At 34.6% G+C, this 22,947-nt stretch overlaps 1 protein-coding gene across 1 annotated transcript in view; it reads right to left on the bottom strand.

The window, feature by feature from the left end:
• The window catches only part of LRP1B (LDL receptor related protein 1B), a 1,927,222-nt gene that overhangs the window by 348,773 nt on the left and 1,555,502 nt on the right, over nucleotides 1–22,947 (bottom strand). Inside the window, exon 42 of the mRNA XM_032856138.1 lies at nucleotides 2,704–2,893. Coding sequence (XP_032712029.1) covers nucleotides 2,704–2,893 — 190 coding nt within the window. The remainder of the gene's footprint in view (nucleotides 1–2,703; nucleotides 2,894–22,947) is intronic.

The following is a 22,947-nucleotide window of genomic DNA, read 5'->3' as shown; positions in this document are numbered from 1 at the left end:
TTTGGAATTCCAGGGTTACCCTCAACTCCCTATAAATATTATCTGTTACATACTGATTTTATAGAATGCTTTAAATCAGTGTTTGTTAACCTGTTCTTTGGGGAAGGCTTTACAAGTCACTGGAAAAATAGAGCCTGTAGAGTTCCAGTTTCCCCATTTTTACCAAAACAACTCTTCTTTCTCTTCTTTTATCTATAGGACTGTCCCTAAGAGTTTACTTGAAGACTGGTTGTTGCTGCTTAGAATGTAACAAGGGAAGGAAGGGAACAAGGGAAGGAAGGAAGGAAGGTAGGAAGGCAGGAAGGAAGGAGGAAAAAAGGAGGAAGGGAAGAATGGAGGAAGAGAGAGAGGCTGACAGGCAGGCTATTCTACATATTTGAAAAAATGCTTAATATATGTTGACAAAGATTATTTGAAATAATATTTCATATTTACAGCAAGATTATATATACCATTCCTATGTATAATCATTTAAAGTTCATATAAAATTATAACCAACATTTATAACTAAACAATATTCAAGTCATAACAAAAATCTTCCTATTTGCTAGTTTAAAATATAACCCCACCAAGAAAAGCTGGGTCAACTATGCTCTTTGTTAAAATGTTTCATAGCCTTTTCATCTGTCCTATGGAACATGAAAGTTTTCTGAGTGAGCAAGTGTCAAAAATATGTTGTCCTCTAAATGAGTAAATTTGTAAAAACAAATGGCATTCCAGTTTCTTAAATGACACAGTAGTTTTATCCATACACTCTGACTTTTCAAAGAAAAATAGTTAAAACATTTTAGAAGTTATCCATGTAATACAAAGTATTAAGCGCACTTACCTGCCGTGTTTTCCTCAATTATTGGTTTTAGAATAACAGAACTTCTGAAGGTATTAATATTCTTTTCATTTCACCTTTCATTTCATAAATAAGAAAATGGAGGTCAGAGAGCTTGAGTAATTAAAATTATAGTAACTGGGGGCACCTGGGTGGCTCAGGTGGGTTAAAGCCTCTGCCTTCAGCTCAGGTCATGATCTCAGGGTCCTGGAATCGAGCCTCACATCGAGCTCTCTGCTCAGCAGGGAGCCTGCTTCCCTTCCTCTCTCTGGGCATGCCCCTCTGCCTACTTATGATCTCTGTCCGTCAAGTAAATAAATAAAATCTTTAAAAAGAATAAAAATAAAATAAAATTATAGTAACTAAACCAAGTTTTGAACTCAAATGGTTTTTTACCTAGAATTGAAAATTTTATTTTAAAATTTCTGTTAACCAACTGACATGGGTTTTCAAAAGTGATTTGAATGTGTCATTGATACGCATAGTAAAAAAAAATACTTTAAATTTTAGTTACATGTAATTTTCAGTTAAAACATTTCAGTGTGTTTAATTCTAATTTACAGTTCACTATATGTAAGATGAAGTGTAATTTTAGCTTATGTAATACATATTATAGGATAAAGTACTTATCAGTTAAAAGTAACCATATATAATATTATCAATTATCACCCTTAGGTTTATTTCAAAATTGTCATAGAAATTCCTTTGATTAACTGCAGAACACTTATTATTGTCCTCAGATTCTCCTGGTGAACCTTCAAGATCAATGCACTTGATTCAACAACAAGCTGTAATGTGGTAGGTCTGTGGTATGAGAGGAACCAGCTCTGCCCCAGGCATCTGAGGGCCTGTGTCCATCTGAGCGAGGTCACCGGAGCTGTGTGAGTAATCAATTTTCTCTCAACCTTGAGTTTTCGCTTATAAGATGGAGGTGTTAACTGAATTAAATATAATCTCATTTCTAGCGCTTAAGAGTGTCTAGATTTAGTTAGTCATACACTGACTAATTTACATACACTCCTTAAGTGGTCAGGGTCAGCGTTTATCAATATATTTTTTTAATTCTTTATTTTTTCTTTGCCACATCTAAAAAGAGTTCTTCTATTTCTATGTGGTAAAAGCCAGATTTGTCTGATTGTTGTTTATTTGATTAATTTAAGAACAAAAGGACTTTCCAGTGGTTAACAAATATTCTTATCATATTATATGGAAGTGGAACTTCATAAATATTTTTTTTTCTGCCTAACCCAAGCTTCATTATTCTTTTTTTCATACAATTGCTTCCTTATGGCATCCACACCAAACATGAATATTTTTCTAATTTTTTTTTATTACTCTATAGCCTGAGCTCCATACTCCATACTCCATAGCCTGAGCATTTCTTCTTGTCACAAACTCTTTGTAAGTATTATTATAAATGCCTGCACAATATATCTTCAAACATATGTGGACAATTTAGACTATTGTCAAGTTTTTTGAAAATATAGCTTTACACAAAGAGTTATTGTTTTCTCTGTATTTCAACTGGAGAGACTCCCAGTTGCTAAAATTACTTAATTAGATTATAGAAATGTCTCTTAGTTTTTAATACAAGCTAACAGTTTTCTTCAGATTTATCATTTCAATCAGCTATGCATTAAAGTCTTCTTCTTATACCTTTTCCAGCATGGTATTGTTTCTATTTTCCCTTTCATCATTTAAATTTGCTTTTGCTGGAATTCTCACAGAGTTGATACCCTGCATTTCACAAGTCTGGATTCTAAGTGTTCACATTTATAATGCTCACCTGTGCCTTAAAAGGTAATTCTTTTTAAAATTAACATAACTTTGATAACATTTGACTTCTAATGAAGAAATAATAATTCACTGTTTCTTACTTTTGGCATTCATCCAGGGCTAGCACATGTGGGTGGTCATCCTCTGACATGGTAATGACTGCTTCCCTGTCAAATGCTCCTGGTCGCTTCTGGTCCACTGTGTGTCTGGTGATGGATGAGGTAGTGGAGCTGGTCCAGTACAGTGTATCCCAAGCCCTGTGATAGGCAAGTCCTTCAACAGAGCCCACATCTGATGGGAGAAAGAAAATAATAAATTTATACTTTTATCTACAAAAGACAGTTTCTGGACAGAAAAGACATTTAAGATACATTTATATATCTACATGTTATTTTAGCAATAATTTCTTCACAAATTCTCAGGAATAAAAACATAATAATTTTGATGCCTACAATTGATAGCTGATTATACACAGCAAAACTGAGTTATGAACTGGTATATTTGTTACAAGAGCAATTTTTGCAAAATCATGTCATTAAAGTCTGAATCGTCCCACCACCCCCTCAAGAAAAAAGCCCTCAATTAAGGAATTGATTTTTATTTAAGAAAAGGTGTCTCTTTTGTTCATGTCTTAATCATTAATTCTCAAAAAGTATCTACTGTGCAATAATTTACAGATGCTTTTGAAAATCATATGTTGAGGTTCCCACTAAGGTATAATCATAATGAATTTTATCCTGATACTATATCTGAAGATGTCAAGGAAAAGTAAACAGATCAAAAACTACGACAGTATTGAAAAGCCAAATCCAACACCACACTTCCATTAAACAATGGTAGAGAATGTTTTAATAAGTTACTCTAGTAAGTTCTTTGATTCTATTCAACTAATGTGATATAGAAGTAAAAGAAAATGAAATTAATTACCAGCTAACGTATACTTTAAGTGTTGTCAGAAAAGATAAATGTTAGTACACAGACTCCAGTACATAAAAGTGACAATGTGAAAAAGAGTAATTATTTCTTAAATTGTGTTCCCAATTACTAGGATAACACAGATAGCTGTGTTATTTTTCAGAGGTGTTTTGAGTACCTTTTTTAGTATAACCAAATTATTATAGTTTTTCCTTTGCGTTGTCTGTTTTCCTCAGAGTTATTACTCTTAGCATGTTTAATTTCAGGAAGGATATATATCGCTCTGGCAGTCATGCTAAGAAATTAACATTGTAACAACCAGAGCTTTTCAAATGTATTTCTCTCAAGGAATCTCTAAAGGGAATTATTCAGCTCTTCTAAAGTTAGGTATGTAGAGAGGGTTATTTTCAGGTTTAAGGTGGGTAAATATTTAGTTTGATGGTTAACAGAACTTAGTGACAGTGCAAAACAATATTAAAGTCTTTTGAACTGGATATCTTTAATGTGATTAAGTTTTGTCAGTTTTTTTTCTATACACAACAGAGAAAAAATCCACTAACAATGCAGTTATTAGCTACCATCTATTGGGCACTGTCTTTCTGCTAGGAATGGTACTATTTTGCATGCAATACTTTATCTGTAAAGCTTTGCGGTGATACTTGTTTTACTGCTCTTCTTTTCCTAAAAAGGAAACTGAAACCCACGGTCACAGGACTGATAGAGTTAAAGTACGATTTTAGGTTAATCTGCCTCCAAAAGCCTATATTCTTTGGCACTACCATTTAGAGATGGGTTTATAGCCCCTATCACCAATTCTCAATCTACACAAAGCTAGAATCAAACAAATGACTTATTAGTTTCATCTTGTATGACTCTACATGAATTGTATAACCAGTAATTTACTGTGAGTGGCCTCCTCTCACATTCAATAAAACAATTTACAAGAAATTAATGTGGGTGATTAGTATGGAAACTTAGACCAGAAATGATGGGGAAAAATTATTGAACACAATCACAATAAAATCTGTAAAACTCTTTCTATGTGGATCATATTGTTTTCTTACTTGAGGTGAGTAGGTGGGAGATTGAAAATGGTTAAAGGTATTTCAATTATTAATTTAAAAAAATCATCCCTTCCACTGTATTTTTTGCACTTTCATACCATGTTAGAAATGAAGCTTACTCTATTAGTAGTGTAAGCAGCATTATGCTCTTTCACTATTCACAAACAGAGAAATGGCATAGCTGTGAAAAAATTCATGTGGATCACAATCATTCATCTACCCTTATTCTGTATCTTCCGCCTCTTTTGCCAGATCTTCATGGCCACATTTTCCCTGCCACATCAGGAAAAAACAATTGTTATCACCACTGAGATGAAAGCAGACTCTCCTTTACCATGGCTGACATAGGTCTAGGTTTACTAGAGTACATAATACACCTCATTGTCCAGGTACAATCTCTTTTGTTTTATTTTTGTAATAAATGACAACCTGACTGTATACTTAATCATAATCTGGTGCTACACTTTAAAGTATTTCAGTAATACACTTTTTTCTCAAAAAGATATCTAATTCTTTATATAAATTGTACTTGTTATTAATGAATAGCTAATTAAAGACATGTAAAATTAAAAATCATGAAAAATATTTTAGTTGAAATAACATTAAGACATTCATATCATTTTTATGATTATTTCACACAATGTCAGATTGTGTGTGTGTGTGTGTGTGTGTGTGTGTGTGTGTATGTTCAAACATTAAGGTTCCTGAATCAGTTGAACAGGTAAAATAAGAACTTTGAATTATTGGTCCTGGGAGATAATTATGCAGTTTGAAAATTAAAGTAAAATACTTATCTATCCAGTCAACCAATCCTAAAATATTAAACAGAATTAAACATCCTTTTGAATTCACGAATGTAAAATGGGCATAATTTAAATAAATAAATAAAATAAATGTGTTATTTTTTTCAACTCCATACTTTTTACCTCAGCAAAATAATTATATTGAAAGTGTGATGCATAACCAAGTAAAAATACTACAACTTTATTCCATGTACTTACTTAAAAAAAAAAAAAAGAGAGAGAGAGAGAGAGATTCCTTCCCTCCATCCTCCTTTGAACTGGGAATTAGGTTTGGTTAAGCATGAATGAGGTTCTGAAGTGTTTTTGTAGAGGTAAGAAGAGGAGGTCAGCTCATTAAAAAATACAAGGCAGGCAAATAACTCAGAACCATGGCTCTAGTTAATTTCCTAGATTCTAATTTCCACAGAACTGGACAAGGAAATTGATCCTATCAGCCTGGCACACTGACACGAACAACAACTCAGACAGCTACCCAGAGGACTTCCTAGAGAGAACACCCTTCATCTCAATACCACTGAAAAAGGTACAACAGCTCCTTCTTGTCTTTACAATGTTCCGGAGAAGAGCTTACAAAATGGGAAAGGCAATGAAGATGTTCTTGGGAAGAGCTACAAGTACAAAACATGGTCATTCACCTGGCTGGGAACAGCAGTTGCATATTAAATCCTACAGCAAAATTAACAGGATATTTTCTGTAACTGCAAAGCGTCATAATGGCCTCTCCTCTCGAAAGTATCCTATTTTCTTACTCATTGGTTTATTTACTAAAGCAATGAAGTTATCAGAAGGTTTGTTGTTTAAAACTATATGAGCAGTATAAAGCATCCTAATTTTGTCTGTAGGATCTAAAGACAGGGAGGCAGGCTCAATTTTCAACCCAGGTACTAATGAGGGTATACAAATGGTTGATAAAACATAAAACATGTTTGATATTATCAGCCATCACAGAAATGGAAATCAAAGTCATATATCACATCCATTATGATGACTGCAATTTAAAAAGATAATAAGTTTCAGCAAAGAAGTGGAACACTCACATATTGCTGGTGGGAACATAAAATAGTGCAACTGTTTTAGAAAAGAGTCTGGCAGTTTTTCAAAATTTTAAATATATAATTACCACTTGACAAAGCAAGTCCACTGGTAGGTCCATACCCAAGAGAAATGAAAATGTATATCCACATGGATACACATGTTCATTGAAGTTTTATTCATAATAGCCAAAAGCAGAAATAGTTCAAATATCAACCAGCTGGCGAATGGATGAATGTATTGTGGTACATCTATACAATGGAATATGTTTTAGTCATAAAAAAGAATGAAGTACTGATAATAAGCTAAAACATGGATGAACCACAAAAATGGTGTACTAAGTCAAAGAAGCCAGTCACATTAGACTACTTATTCTATAATTTCCTTTACAAGAAATCTTTAAAAGCATAAAATAGATTAGTGGTTGTCTGGTTAGGGAGCCAGAGATAGGAGAATAAAAAAGTAACAGAACTGGTATGAGCTTTTCTGGGGGAGTGAGGTGAGGAAAATATTGTCAAATTAATGACCATTATGGTTACACAACTATGAAAATACTAACAGACACTTTAAATGGGCAAAATGGTCTATGAATGATCAAAGTAAATCTGGAGCTCTTTTGAAGGAAATGTATGAAATAATATGAGTACAAGCATCAATAAATGGGGTACAATTTAAGTTCTAATTTGATAAGTACTTATATTTATATTATGAGTCTAGCCACAGGGTTGCTGGACATAGTGTACATGTCAGTGGACAAAAATGGATATGATTTAATTGTTAGCCAGTGAGGATACTGTAGGAAATTAAAACTCCTGCTAATTTCTCTTGAGTCTACCTTACCAAAACGCTTTACAAGTGACTAACAGAGTGGGTTATTTTCCCTTTTCTAACTATTCAATTGGAGAACTGATTTTAATAGATTTTAATGTAGATCACTTACTATAAATTAGACTACCACCTTCTGGTTTGAAGACATTTTTTATTTCCACATTGATGAATACAATAAAATGACTAAAATATCTTTCAGATATAGGCTTTCATTTTTATTTCCTCAGATTATGTAAGGCCATTAACAAATCACATACCAAGACTGATAAGTACTGGTAGAGGGTACTCGCCAGGGTATGATCTGTAATTTTTTACATTCATTCAGATTGGGGATGACCCACCATAGGCTGCCAAATATTTGGAATGTCAACCCTGATCACATCTAAACTATAGCAATAGATTTTATCTGTACACTTTGCCCTGAATCTTTATATTCTTATATTCTTCAGAGCTGAATTTTTTTTTACTAGTCTAACTTACCAAAAGCTAAAAAAAAAAAAAAAAAATCAAAAGCTATATAATAGTCTACAGATTGAAAGAAGGGACAATTATACTGAGAAAAAAAATGTATATATATTTTTGTGACTAAATACCTGGAAAACAAAGGAATTGCTGAAAAACTTTTAAGAGTTCAGTAATATGGCAAGTGTTAAATAAATAAAATTAATAGCCTATTATGTACAAAAATAACTAGTAGATATATAATAGAAAGAAGATGCCAATCCAACTAGCTATTTATGCTGTGGTTCCAGTCAATGAACATACATACCTATACGAATGCTTGTGCTTGACCGCCTGAATCTGACCCTTCTTATGCCCAAGTATTGCAATAAAGTTATCCTTCAAGAATGTGGATATTGAACCTCAGGCCCTCATCCCTCTTGAGACAGCCCACTCAAAGAGTTTGAATGGGTAATTGCTTTATATTACTCTTTTGTCCTCATTATCCTATTTAACTAAAACACTTTTTTCTTTCCAAAAGCAAACTTGTTCACAGTTAAGCAATCTATCTTTAACAAAGACAAGCGTTCACTATTATCCCAAAAGTGGTTTTAATTCCCTGGAACCAGAGTAGCTCAAATATTTCCAAGTTAGAAGACAGTATTTGCTTTACATTGCACAACAAACAGGACTATTACTTAGGTTTGCCAGAAAAAAGGAAGAATTTGCCCTAAGGGAGTATTGAAGCAAATTGAAACAGCTTTTAGGTGTTTGAAGCTTTTAGGTGACAGTGGTTTTTTTGTTTAGTTTTGTTTTGTTTTTCTCTTAATCTTACTTGTCAGTGTGTGTGTGTGTGTGTGTGTGTGTGTGTGTGTATGTCTGTGTGTGTGTGTTTTCAGCTTTAAAACCTTTAAAGATCCTAGTTTCTGCCTGAATTTACGACTCAGCTGAAAATTTTATAAATTCAGCTATGTTTCAACAAATGCCTTTATCTTGTTTCACCACTAATAGAAGCAAAGAAATATAAGCCATGAAAAAATTGAGCATATGGTTAATTACAGTTGTGTCATTCCTTCAGGAGTGACTGGAGATAAGCCCTGACTCAAGTAAGATTAAAATAACATTGGAATGCCTAGGGCTTCCAGGAAAAATATAGACTCCAAGGTTTCTAAAACACTCAAGTATGTCATACTTCACTCTCCAGGGAAAGGCTGGGACACCTTCTACGTACAGGCTTTCTTTGAGAAATATAATTAGTGAGTCACTTGAAACCCACCCTCATTTTCTTTGTGAGACTGCAGTAAATCCTCAGGCCAAAGTCATGAACTGAAATATTCTTGAGAAGCAGGTGTTTTTGCCCATTTTCAGGTGTCTGGATAAAATTAAACATTTTCCTCACTCAATTCATACAATACAAAATGATCTCAACAGCAATTCCTTTATAAACAGAACAGACAATAATTTCTTAGTATCCTATACAGAAAGGGAAGGCCTTCTTTCTTACCCAGACTACAGCCCAGCTTCTCAAGCTCCATCATTTAGATTCCTGTTCCCTTGATGTAAGGCCACCTATTCATTGCTTAAATATGTTTTGTAAATAATATCCTCCAGAGAATAATTTGCTAATTTATAAGTGATTAATGTTTTACTATGTTTTATTTTATTCTATCATTTTTAATGGTCCATAAAGTACGGTCATTTTTTTATACAGAAGAAAAGATGAGAAACAACTTCAGATTTCTCAAAAAATTAAAAATAGAGCTACCCAATGACCCTGCAATTGCACTACTGGGTATTTACCCCACAGATACAGATGTAGTGAAAAGAAGGGCCATCTGTACCCCAATGTTCATAGCAGCAATTTCCACAATCACCAAACTGTGGAAAGAGCCAAGATGCCCTTCAAAAGACAAATGGATAAAGAATATGTGGTCCATATATACAATAGAATATTACTCAGCCATCAGAAAGGATGAATAACCATATTTTGTATCAACATGGATGGGACTGGAGGAGATTATGCTGAGTGAAATAAGTCTAGCAGAGAAAGTCAATTATCATATGCTTTCACTTACTTGTGGAACATAAGGAATAACATGGAGGATATTAGGAGAAACAAAGGAAAAGTGAATCGGGGGAAACTGGATGGGGAGACAAACCATGAGCAACTGTGGACTCAGAGAAACAAACTGAGGGTTTTAGAGGGGAGGGGAGTGAGGGAATGGGTAGAAGCCTGGTGGCAGGTATTAAGGAGGGAATATATTGCATGGAGCACTGGGAGTGGTACATAAACAATGAATATTGGAACACTGAAAAAATACAATAAAATAAATTAAAAAAAAAAAACTTCAAAAACACAGTCTTGAGGAAGGAGTAGAAATGAGGGCTTTGGGTACCTATATATAGTACAAGTATACATGGTCCTTAACAGAAATGTAGCATTATATCCAGCTTGTGAGATGGTTTTTTAGTGATAAATTATTACTTTCATGAAAAGTGTATGCTGTACATGTCAATTATACATTTTTAGTTAGATAATAAATGTGGTACATGGAATTAATTGGACAGAATATATACATGTAGCTTCTGGTAGTCTTAGGGCCTTTTAAACTGAATTCAGTCAAGAGCAATTATGATGTTGATTGCTGCATCAGAAGCATAGCACCTTATTTAGCCATTACTGTACGAATTTCTCCTCCTTCTACTTTTCTTCCTCCTCCTCCTCTTTCTCTTCTTTTACTTCTTCCTCCTCCACTCCCCCTCCTCTGTCTCTTCCCCCTTCATTTTTTTTTCCTTCTTTCAGCTCTGCCTTTCCTTCTTCAGATATCTGATCTAACATTACTGAAAACCATACTTATTCTACATCACTTTGCCCCTGATTCAGAGTCTCACTTCTTCAGTGTTCTCCCATGTTCCACAACCATTATCTCCCATGTTCCACAACCATTATCTCCCATGTTCCACAACCATTATCTCCTGCCTGATTCTGCCTTCCATCTATTTTTCATTTGCTTGTTTGTTTTTAAATAACCCTTTATTTGGTGATTTCAGACCCTGATTTCTCTCTGACTTGAATCAATGTCATTCTATGCCATTCTGATCCACAGCAAAATTATCTGTTTTGGCTTCTTTGCTCCCACTTATTGATGGATTTCTGTGGAGTAGAGTGGAGTGGAGGAAATATTATTCCAGACACCCTTTTGTTGCTCTGCCAGCTCTTGGCTTTTTAACGCTATTGTATGAAGTGACTGGTCTTAAACATATGAGATTCAGTGCAAGCTAACTTTCCATATTCTGATGTTAAATTTGTTTCTTTACATAATGTATGTAAGTAACTTGATACAATATCTATGTTTTTAAGCTATATAGAAATAATAAAATTGAATAATAATTATTTTCTGAATCACTATAATACTTAGAACAAATATGTCTAAGTAATAAATGATATTTTTAATGGCTTTAGAAAATAAAAAATAACAGTAAATGATCTTGATTTTTAGATTCCAATTCCTTTTTCCTTTTAAGAGCTTTTCACAACTGGGTGGCTCAGTTGGTTAAGTGTCTGACTCTTGGTTTTGGTTCAGGTCAAGATCTCATGGGTCCTCAGACTTAGCCCCACTCTGTATTGAACCCCACCTCAGTCTCTGCACTCAGTAGGGAGTCTGCTTGAAGTTTCTCTCCCTCTACCCCTCCTCCCCACTTGCATGCATATGCTCTCTCTCTCAAATAAATAAATCTTAAAAATTAAAAAAAAACTAAAAGCTTTTCTTGTATAATAGTTTGTCCCCTTTGGGAAAAAAAAATGAGATAATCATTTGTAATATTACAGAAGAACTAACCAAAGATATAAAGCAACATGTCTTTTTGAGGGGTTATCTTCAGTAGTAAGTGTCAAGTGAAATGCTTCATAGAATAATATGAATTTGAATACTAATCTGCCTTGAGATTTTAGAACTTTTGTTATCAGGAATCCAAGAAAAAAGTATGAGATTAACAAGTTAAGATATCAATCTTTCAGAAATAGAAATTATCTAAAGATTTAAGTATTATAATTGTAGATTTCATGAAGACATTAACAGTTTGAGTATAAATTTATTTCCATTATCAAGCAAATAAACTTGAGAGATCAGTGTCATAATAATCCTCCCATTTCAACATTTTTTAATTTATGGGGTGTTCCATTGTTACTGTATTAAATAGATAGTATTCTTTGACAACAGGACAAAATTAGATGGAAAAAATAAAATTGTGGAATCAATTAAATTAGGTACAAGATTTTGAAAGTGCTTTGTTTGTTACTAAAATTCATCAGAAACATCCCGCTTAGCTTCCCACCAAACCTACAGGTCCATTTCATTGTATCTTGTCCCTTCTCCTTAAGAGAAATGAATGTCTTCTTATAACAGGGAAATCCACTACTTGTGCTCTTTAGCAGGGGCAGTGGGCCTTTTTTATTCTCATCTCTTTTTACAACATAAAGACCTTGTATTTTACTGGATCAAATGATCTCTTATAATTACATTGAAATTACCCTTTTTAAGATAACCAGCAATTTCTCAATTGCTAAATCCAGTACATATTTTCTTCATCTTATCTAGATACTTAAGAGTTGCTGACTGTCTTCCTTTTGATACTGTTTCAAGAGTTGTTCTTTGGTTGTTTGTTTGACGTGTTCTTTCTTGTCCTCTCCTATCTCACTGGTTGTTTCCTTCCCAGCATCATCTCCTGGCAACCCTGTCACCTAACCTCTAAAATATAAGTATTATCTAAGGTTTCATTTAAAGTCCTCTTCTTTTTAGCTCTGTCCCCTGTCTTACCTGATCTATTCCCAGAGAACTAAAGAGCATCTATGTGTTTATGTATTCTTTTTCTTTGCCTCTTGCTATTTGTGGTCTTTTTGTCTGTCACCAAGTGAGAGTAAGAGCAGGATGCATGAGTGGTTTGTTCTCAGTTGTATCCCAACACTGAACAAAGTTCCAGGCACAGATAAAGCAAATGAAATTATCTATGGAATAACTCAAAATGGATTTTTACTACATTAATCCATTGAAGGCAGTGTCTGCCTAATAATGTTTTAATTCTTATATGCCCAAGATCTAATATACTAGAGAAACATGTACAGTACTAAGTAAGAGCATAAACTCTGGATTCAGATAATGGCTTTGGATCCCTGCACTATCACTTACCAGCTATACAACCATGGGCAATTCATTCAATTTTTTTAAATTTTCATTTCCTTATTTGTAATGTAGGAATAGTAACAATACCAAATTCATAAGGTATTTGGCATGATAACATGAGTTAACATATGTAAACTTTTAAAATAGTGCCAAGTACAAAGAGCTTAATACAAGTCAGCATTATTATTATTATTATTATTGCATTGTTCTACACAAGGCTACCTCCAATTACGCTTAGCAACACTGATATTTTGTTGGATAAATTATCATCCCCATTTTCCACAAGTAGAATGGGAGAAATAACAATTGTTATAGGAGTGGGTTTCTGAACTCTAAGACAGCACAATCTACATTTGAAAATATAATTCTCTCTTTATTATAAAAACTTGATCTTCAGATTATTTATTCCTCAAGCGTTGGAATAAGTTCAACCATTTGGACTATATCTTTGAGTCTTAGTATTATTACTTGTGGGTTTATAACATAAATATTTGATGATCTTTTAGGTGGAAAAGGGGTGGGACTACTAGAAAATTAAGCAATTAGGAAATGTTAAATTTTTCTAAAGAAAGAAACAAATATAGAGAGACATAGAAAAGGAAGTAAAGACTGAATAAAAGTGAATATTTTTTTTAAAGATAGGCAGTTATGAAGCAGGAAAATAGAGAAAAGCTATTCCAGATGACAGGGATTGTGGAACAAAGGTTTGATTCTCTATGGCCACATTTTGCAAAGAAAAAGGACAGAAATTATTACTGGAAATAGAAAGGAATATAAGAGAGGGATAGAAATATTTGATTGCTAGGAAATAATAGTGTTTTGCATTCAACTCAATATGAAAAGATATTAAGAATTTTATTTAGAGATTATTCTTTAATCTTTTACAAATGGTGATAAATTCAGAATACATTTGTTACATATAATACATTGATTACATAAAAATACTACACATTGTATGTGCATACAATATTTTCTTTTAAAGATTTATTTATTTTAGAGAGAGAGTGTGTGTGCACAAGTGAGGGGAGAGGAAGAGGGAGAGAATCTCAAGGAGACTCCTTCTATCTCACGAGCATGAGATCATAACCTGAGCTGGAATCATGAGTCAGAAATTTAACCAACTGAGCCATGCAAGTATCCCCATGGACACAATATTAAAATATCATAATGTGAAAAAAAAAAGCCAATTAAAAATATCAATATGAAATACAAAGGCTCACCTTAGTAAATATCGCCCATTGAAATGTGTTTTAAATAAATAAAATTGACTTTATGCATGTTTATTTTTATTTTTTAAAAATATATTATTTATTTATTTATTTGAGAGAGAGAGACAGAGCACACTATGTGGAGGGCAGACAGAGAGAGAGAAGCAGACTCCCCACTGAGCAGAAAGCCAGATGCAGGGCTGGATCAATCCCAGGACCCGGAAATCATGACCTGAGCTGAAGGCAGATGCTTAACTGACTGAGCCACCCAGGCATCCCAGACCTTACACATGTTTAAATGGAGTGGAAGGTATATAATTGTAAACACACTTAACTAATGTTTAAAGCAAAATAATAATAACAGTGTTAAATTCCTTGCAAATATCCCAATTACAAGCAAGGAGAATTATTTATTGAATACTTAATTAATCCTCAGCATCATAAAGAAGGAAATACACAAAAAGGAGGGTCCTAGAATCTACTAGAAGAGAAAACTTTTTCCCCCACTAACATGCCATTAATTAAATGTCAAATAACAGAGTGTAAATATTAAGAAGTACAAAACTTCAGGGTGGTACCTGTGATTTTCGGAACAATTTTATGTCATCATATTTACTTTAGTCACACAAGCCTTTTAATCAAAATGTCTTGAAATTTCTACTTACTTTTTAATGAAATCATTAGAATCTATGCAATATTTCTCACCAGGATTAATTTCTACAGTCTTCTCTGAATACCTTTATAAAATGACCCCATTTCTTTCCCTCATCTCCATCCTCAATGTCCTTAGTGACCTAAATTTATTTATCAGATCTTTTATTCACTAATTTTCAGCACTTCTCAACTGTTAGGACTTTACCTACTCAGTACGAATCACACTCAACAATACCACTTCTGGGCTTCAACTTGGCTGTTATCCTGTCCCAACCCTTACCTTCTTATTTGTTAGTGTTTTCATAACTGAACTTACTGTTCATTTGTACCCCAGTATTTGAGTAAGAAATCTATTTTCTATCATGTAATTAATTACTATACTCAGTCTATGATATGTGGCCTACCAAAACTGAACAACATGGTCAACCATTTTAATGTTGTTACTACTAGCCTCAATTTTTATGTTTTTCTTTACCTTTCATTCCTCTAAAGCTATATCATTCTTCAAATGACTTCTTGTACTTTTCTTTAGAAAATGGAAGATTATTGAAGGAAGAGAGAGAATTATGGACCAAACTCATCTAGTAGAACTTTAGATTGGCCTTTTGCGCTCTGTGGTACACATCAGTGACATCTTGGTGAGTTATATGTCACCCTTCACAGTGTCTCATTCTTTTTATTTCCTCCCATAATTCTCTCCTTGCTTGACTTTCATGATTATATACATTCTTATCTCTCTATATATATGTACTACTACTCTCTCCTCCTATTTCCCATTAAGAGATCCCCAAGGCTTTTAGTGAACAGAAGACATCTCATGACATGAGCTATAAGCCCTATCCTATGACCCTGACAAAGACTTTCTCTTAGCCAGGATCCTCTGAACCCTCTCTGGACTAGCCCTCAAACTTGGCCTTTAAAAGCTATAGTCTTTCAGCACAAATTATTTCATGTACTCCCTGTCCCCATGCTAAAATATTAAACAAACACTAACCTCTTTTCTAACAGCTTAAGGCAGCATCCCTAGAATAACCCTAAACCCCCTTAAAGTGTCTGTTTGAGAAATTTCAAGGCTGTCAAAAGAATTTACTTTATATTCCAGCCAACACATGCTGATAGGCCCTGACCATTCTTTCTTAGAGCATTTACTAAAAAGCACTTACAATGATGAATACTTCCACTGACCCTTTTAATATATATCTCCTACAACTCAAGAGTGTCATTCTCAAGGACCTGAAAGCTATTCCTTTGAAATGTAACCATCAGGTAAGATAGGGGCTATGCTCTCAGTCTCTGTGGGAGAATAGAATGCTAACTTTCATAATTGCCAGCTACAGACACAGTTGGCCTAATGTAATTTACAGTGACAAACTCTGAAATTTTTCATTTTCTTTCCACTGCTAATCCCAATCCTTATTCCCTTAGCCTCCCTTTAAATCATGCAAACATCTCTGTACAAATCAGTTAATACTGGACATTCCCATGTTAGACAATAGTACATTACTGATTAAAACATGGCCTTACCACTGTAACTTATATCTGGTTGTGTTTACATTTGGTCTCCAAACACATATTTTTAGTTCTATATTCTTCTATCTTCAGAATAAAATTTATGAGATTTAATTTTGCTTGCTAACTTTATAGAGTTTTTTTTTCTTCTTAGTAGTAGTATTTGCCTCTCAAAAGAAACCTCTTTATTATAATTAAATAACTAGAAAAACCGCTTATAGAAATAATTGAAGAGATGTCCTGAGGAACATGTCTGAAGGTAAATCAGACTTTATGCTTTTTCTTGTTGAGAAGAGGACCAGCTCTCTATGAGAGCTGAAATGCTTTGGAAAATAGAGTAGATTTTTTAGTGCTATGTAATTGAAGAGAAGAAAGTTATGAGGTAATAACTGGAGAGAGAAATTTGAGCAAGGAAACACTGAGATCTAATTAGAAATTTGCTGTGTGTTGTTCAGTGAAAACCTGCTAGTACCTTTCTCTGAAATTTCACATGTAATATACATTGTTTATTTAGGTTTGTTGACTGGAAATCTTCCTGGTGTTATGGCCTCAAGGAGGATATAGAGCAAGAGTCTAAATATGTGCATGGGAAGCTTAGTATATCTGAATTATGGTTACAGATTTAGATCATGTTCTGTCACCATCTAAATTAAATACACTTAAAAAAGTGTGCCTGGGTTAAGTGTCTGCCTTTGGTTCAGGTCATGATCCCAGGTTCCTGGAATTGAGCCCCTCATTGGGCTCCCTGCTCAGTGGGGAGTCTCCTTCTCCCTCTACCCTCCCCACCTGTTCATGATCTCTCTCTCTCTTAAATAAATAAATGAAATCTTAAAAAGAATGTCTTCTTAAGATGGTTTTCTCATATTGTCACTTTTCTCATCTCTTCCCACTTCTCCATATATTGTATACTTCTATTTCTATACTCATTAAACTGCATCATAATAACTTTTATGTCTACTTCCCCAAGCATGTTTCAAACTCCTCAAAGATCCCTTAGTTATATGCACAGGCACTATCTTTCTGGGGTTGACCACTTAAAGTACAGAAATAGCATATATATTGTCTCAGTATGTCCAGAACCTCTTGTCAATAAGCAGTATTTCTCATGTTTGTTAAATTCTCAAAAAATAATTTTAAATTAAATGTAGAGTATTTAAATGGGGATGGAGAGTATCTGATTTTTAAATGATTGATTTATTTATTTTAGAGAGAGACAGCGGAGCGAGGTGTAGAGAGAAAGAGAAAGTCTGTACACAGACTCCCTACTGAGAGCAGAACATGACTTGGGGCTCAATCCCAGAACCCTGAGATCAAGACCTGGGCTGAAATCAAGGGTCAGCCACTTAACTAACTGAGCCACCTAGGTGCCCCAGAGAACACCTGATTTCTAAGCTACTTTACTAAGAAATTGACTAGAAAATAACAAATTATTGTTTTAAAATCACTCATCACGGACACTGGGGGAGGAGTAAGATGGTGGAGTAGGACTGAAAAATCATCAGCTCCCAGGAGTTCAGCTAGATAGTTATCAAACCATTCTGAATACCTACAAACTCAACAGGAGATAGAAGAGAAGAAGAGCAGCAATTCTAGGAACAGAAAATCAACCACTTTCTGGAAGGTATAATTTGTGGAGAAATGTATCCAAAGTGATAGGAAGATAGACCTGGAGGGGAGTGGCTGGCTCCCAGCAAGTGGTAGAGCAGTGGAGCACCAAATCAGAACAATTAGAAGTCTGCTCCGCTGAGGGACATCACTCCAGAGGCTAAGTGAGGGCTGGGGCCCTCGTGGAGACAGTGTGCTCCCAGGACCCATGGGGACACAAAAAGACCAGGGGTGTCTGAGTGCTGCAGAGCTCTTAGGTATCAGAGTGGGGAAGCCAGCTATAGAGATGGAGCTGAGGAGTGGTCTCTCACCTCAGCGTTATCCTAAACCATGGTCCAAGGTACTATCAGGCCACTGCTCTTTGAGCAGGGGCCCCACAAGTAGCAGGTACAGAGAGACTCCTTCCTTCCCTCCCAGAGGAGCAGTGTGGCAGAAATCTACTGGGTTTGGAGACTACAAATGGGGCCATGTGCCAGATAAAGAAATACTTGGTCACAGGCTGGGTGAGCACAGAGTGCAGCCAGAGACAAAGGAGAAGGGAGAGACTGACTGTTTGTCTTTGAGGTTGCACTGAGGGGTGGAGCCCTGAGTTCTCAGCTCCTATGGGAACAGTGATTGGGCAGCCACCATCTTCATTCTCCTCCTCTAAAGTTGTATGGAAAGCATTCAGGGAACAAAAGCTCCCAAGAGCTAACTGAAGCAGATTAATTGGCCAGGATCCTGGCAAGGGTGGTGCAATTTTGCCTCAGGCAAAGACATTTGAGAATCATTGCAACAGACCTCTCCCCCAGAAGATCAGCAAGAACATCCAGCCAAGACCAAGTTCACTGACCAATGAGAACTGGAGGACTCCAGAGCTAGGGGAAAACAACACATAGAATTCATGTCTTTATTCCCATTATCCTTTAGTCTTTGAAAGTTAATTAAAAAAAATTTTTTTTTCTTACTCTATTTTTAAAATTTTTCCTCTTTCCTATTTTAATGTTTTTTAACTATTTTATCAATACTTTTTAAAAAATCTTTTTAAATTTATATTGTTATAGTCATATTTTATCCCTTCATTGTATTTGATCTTATTTTTTGTACACATATAGGTTTTTTTTTTTTCTTTAAAATTTTGGGATACAATTTCTTCTAATAGATCAAAATATACCCTAATCTAGCACATGGCTTTGTTCTAGTCTCGAGCCTGATCATTCTTTCCTATTTTTTTCTTTTTTCAACCAAATTCTTGTCTTATTGTTTCCTTTTTTAGAATATTTTTAAATTTTCATCTTTATACTCCTCTTCCATCCCTTCATTGTGACTACCCTTACTTTTGTGTGTGTGTGTGTGTGTATATATATATATATATATATAAAGTTTTTCTTTCTTTAAAATTTTAGAAGGTAGTTTCTTCTAACAGACAAAATTACACTCAAAATGAAGTCTGTCGCTCTGTTCTATATATATATATATTTTTTTTTTTTCCTCCTTTCCTCTCATCCCAGTTTTGGGTCTCTTCTGATGTATTTGTGTATATTTTTCTGGGGTTGTTGCTGCCCTTTTAGGATTTTGTTCTCTCATTCATCTATTCTTCTCTGGATAAAATGACAAGGCTGAAAAACTCACCCCCCCCCAAAAAAAAAAAACAAGAGGCAATACCAATGGCTAGGAACTTAATCAATATGGGCATTAGTGATATGTTAGAACTAGAGTTCAGAATGATGACTCTCAAGGTGCTAGCTGGGCTTGAAGAGAACATGGAAGGTATTAGAGAATCCCTTTCTGGAGAAATAAAATCCCTTTCTGGACAAGTAAAAGAACGAAAATCTAACCAAGTTGAAATAAAAAAAGCTATTAATGAGGTGCAATCAAACATGTAGGCTCTTATTGCTAGGATAAATGAGGCAGAAGAGAGAATTTGTGATATAGAAGATGATTGAGAATAAAGAATATATGTATATATAGATATAGAAACAGATGATAGATATAGATATAGATTAGGTATAGATATAGATATAAATGATGGAAAATAAAGAAGCTGAGCAAAAGAGAGACAAACAACTACCAGACCATGAGGGGGGAATCAAAGAAATAAGTGAAAGATAAGATGAAACAATATTAGAATAATTGGATCTCAGAAGAAGAAGAAAAAGAGGGGCAGAATATATATTGGAGCAAATTATAGTACAGAATTTCCCTAATCTGGTGAAGGGAACAAGCATCAAAATCCAGAAGGCACAGAGAAACCTCCTCAAAAACAATAAAAAATAGGTCCACACCCCATCATTTAATAGTAAAACTTACAAGTCCCACAGACAAAGAGAAAATCCTGAAAGCAGCTTAGGATAAGAGGCCTGTAACATACAAGAGTATAAATATTAGATTGGCAACAGACCTATCCACAGAGACCTGACAGGACAGAAAGGACTGGCATGATATATTCATAGCACTAAATGAGAAAAATATGCAGCCAAAAATATTATATCCAGCTAGACTGTCATTGAACATAGAGAGAGAGAGAGATTAAAAAAAAACAAACAACAACAACAACAAAACAAAACAACAAAAAAACAAAAAACGAACAAAAAAAACTTCTGGGACAAAAGTTAAAAGATTTGGAAACACCAAACCAGCCCTGCAGGAAATATTGAAAGGGGTTTTCTAGGAAAAGAGAGAGCCTAAAAATAACAGACCAAAAAGGAACAGAGACAATATACCATAGCAGTCACCTTACAGGCAATACAATGGCACTAAATTCATATCTTTCAATAGTCACCCTGAATGTAAATGGGCTAAATGCCCCAATTAAAAGACACAGTGTATCAGAATAGATTAAAAAACAAACAAACAAAACAAGAACCATTGATATGCTGTTGGCAAGTAACTCATTTTAGACCCAAAGACACCTCCAGATTTAAAATGAAGGGGTAGAAAACAATTTAACATGCTAATGGACATCAGAAGAAAGCTGGGGTGGTATTCCTTAAATCAAAAATTAGATTTTAAGCCAAAGACTATAATAAGAGATGAGGAAGTACACTATATCATACTTGAAGAGTTTCCCAACAAGAAGATCTAACAATTTCAAATATCTATGCCCCTAACAGGGGAGCAGCCAATTATATAAACCAATTAGTAACAGAATCAAAGAAATACATCAATAATAGTACAATAAAAGTTGGGGACACCCCCTTTACTGAAATGGACAGATCATCTAAGCAAAAGATCAACAAGGAAATAAAGGCTTTAAATGACACACTGGACCTGATGGACATCACAGTTATATTTAGAACATTCCTTTCCAAAACAACAGAATACACATTCTTCTCTAGTGCACATGGAACATTATCCAGAATAGATCACATCCTGGGTCACAAATCAAGTCTCAGCCAGTTCCAAAAGATTGGGATCATTCCTTGCATATTTTCAGACCACAGTGTTCTAAAACTAAAAATCAATCTCAAAAGGAAAGTTGGAAAGAACTCACATGGAGACTAAAGAGCATCATACCAAGGAATGAATGAGTCAACCAGGAAATTAAAGAAGAAAAAATTCATGGGTGCAAATGAAAATGAAAACAAAACTGTTCAAAATCTTTGGGACACAGTAAAGGTGGTACTGAGAGGAAAGTGCATAGGGATACAAGCCTTTCTCAAGAAACAAGAAAGGTCTCAAATATACAACCTAACCCTACACCTATAAGAGCTGGACAAAAAACAGCAAAGAAAGCCTTAATTCAGCAGGAGAAGCAAATAATAAAGATCAGAGCAGAAGTCAATAAACTAGAAACCAAAAGAACAATAGAACAAATCAATGAAACTAGGAGGTGGTTCGTTGAAAGAATTAATAAGATTGATAAACCCTGGCCAGACTTATCAAAAAGAAAAGAGAAAGGACCCAAATTAATAAAATCATGAATGAAAGAGGAGAAATCACAACCAACACCAAAGAAATACAAACAATAATGAGAACATATGAGCAACTATACACCAGCAAATTGATAATCTGGAAGAAATGGATGCATTCCTAGAGAGGTATAAACTACCATAACTGAACCATAAAGAAACAGAAAACCTGATCAGATTGATAACCTGTAAGGAGATTGCAGCATTCATGAAAAATCTCCCAACAAACAAGAGCCCAGGGCCAGGTGGCTTCCCAGGGGAATTCTATCAAGCATTTAAAGAAGAATTAATACCTATTCTCCAGAAACTGTTCCAAAAAATAGAAATGGAAGAAAAACTTTCAAACTGATTTTATGGGGCCAGCATTACCTTGATCCCAAAACCAGACAACGACCCCATAAAAAAGGAGAATTACAGACCAATATCCTTGATGAACACAGATGCAAAAATTCTCACCAAAATATTAGTCAATAGGATCCATCAGTACATTAAAAGGATTATTTACCACAACCAAGTGGGATTTGTTCCTGGGCTTCAAGGTTGGTTCAACATCTGCAAATCAAACAATGTGGTACAGTACATTTATAAAAGAAAAATCAAGAATGATATGATACTCTCAATAGATGCTGAAAAAGCATTTGACAAAGTACATCATCCTTTCTTGATCACAACTTTTCACAGTGTAGGGACAGATTGTAAATACCTCCATATCATAAAAGCCATCTATGAAAAACCCACAGTGAATATCATTCTCAATGGGGAAAACTGAGAACTTTTCCTGTAAGGTCAGGAACACGACAGGGCTGTCCACTATCACCACTGCTATTCCACATAGTAGTAGAAGTCTTAGCCTCAGCAATCAGACCACAAAAAGAAATTAAAGGTATCCGAATCAGCAAAGAAGATATCAAACTGTTACTCTTTGCATATGATACATTAATTTATGTGGAAAACCCAAAGAGTCCACTCCAAAACTGTTAGAGGTCATACAGGAATTCAGGGAAGTGTCAGGATATAAAATCAATGCACACAAATCAGTTGCATTTCTATAAACCAACAGCAAGACAGAAGAAAGAAAAATTAAGGAGTCAGTCCCATTTACAATTGCACTCAAAATCGTAAGATACCTAGGAATAAACCTAACCAAAAAGGCAAAGAATCTGTACTCAGAAAACTATAATGTACTCATGAAAGAAATTGAGGAAGACACAAAGAA

This window comes from Lontra canadensis, unplaced genomic scaffold (genome assembly GCF_010015895.1).
Source record: "Lontra canadensis isolate GAN:19392208 unplaced genomic scaffold, GSC_riverotter_1.0 scaffold11, whole genome shotgun sequence".
NCBI classification, from domain to species: domain Eukaryota; kingdom Metazoa; phylum Chordata; class Mammalia; order Carnivora; family Mustelidae; genus Lontra; species Lontra canadensis.
The sequence above is the reverse complement of the archived record's forward strand: the minus strand, read 5'-3'. Positions and strand labels throughout refer to the sequence as shown.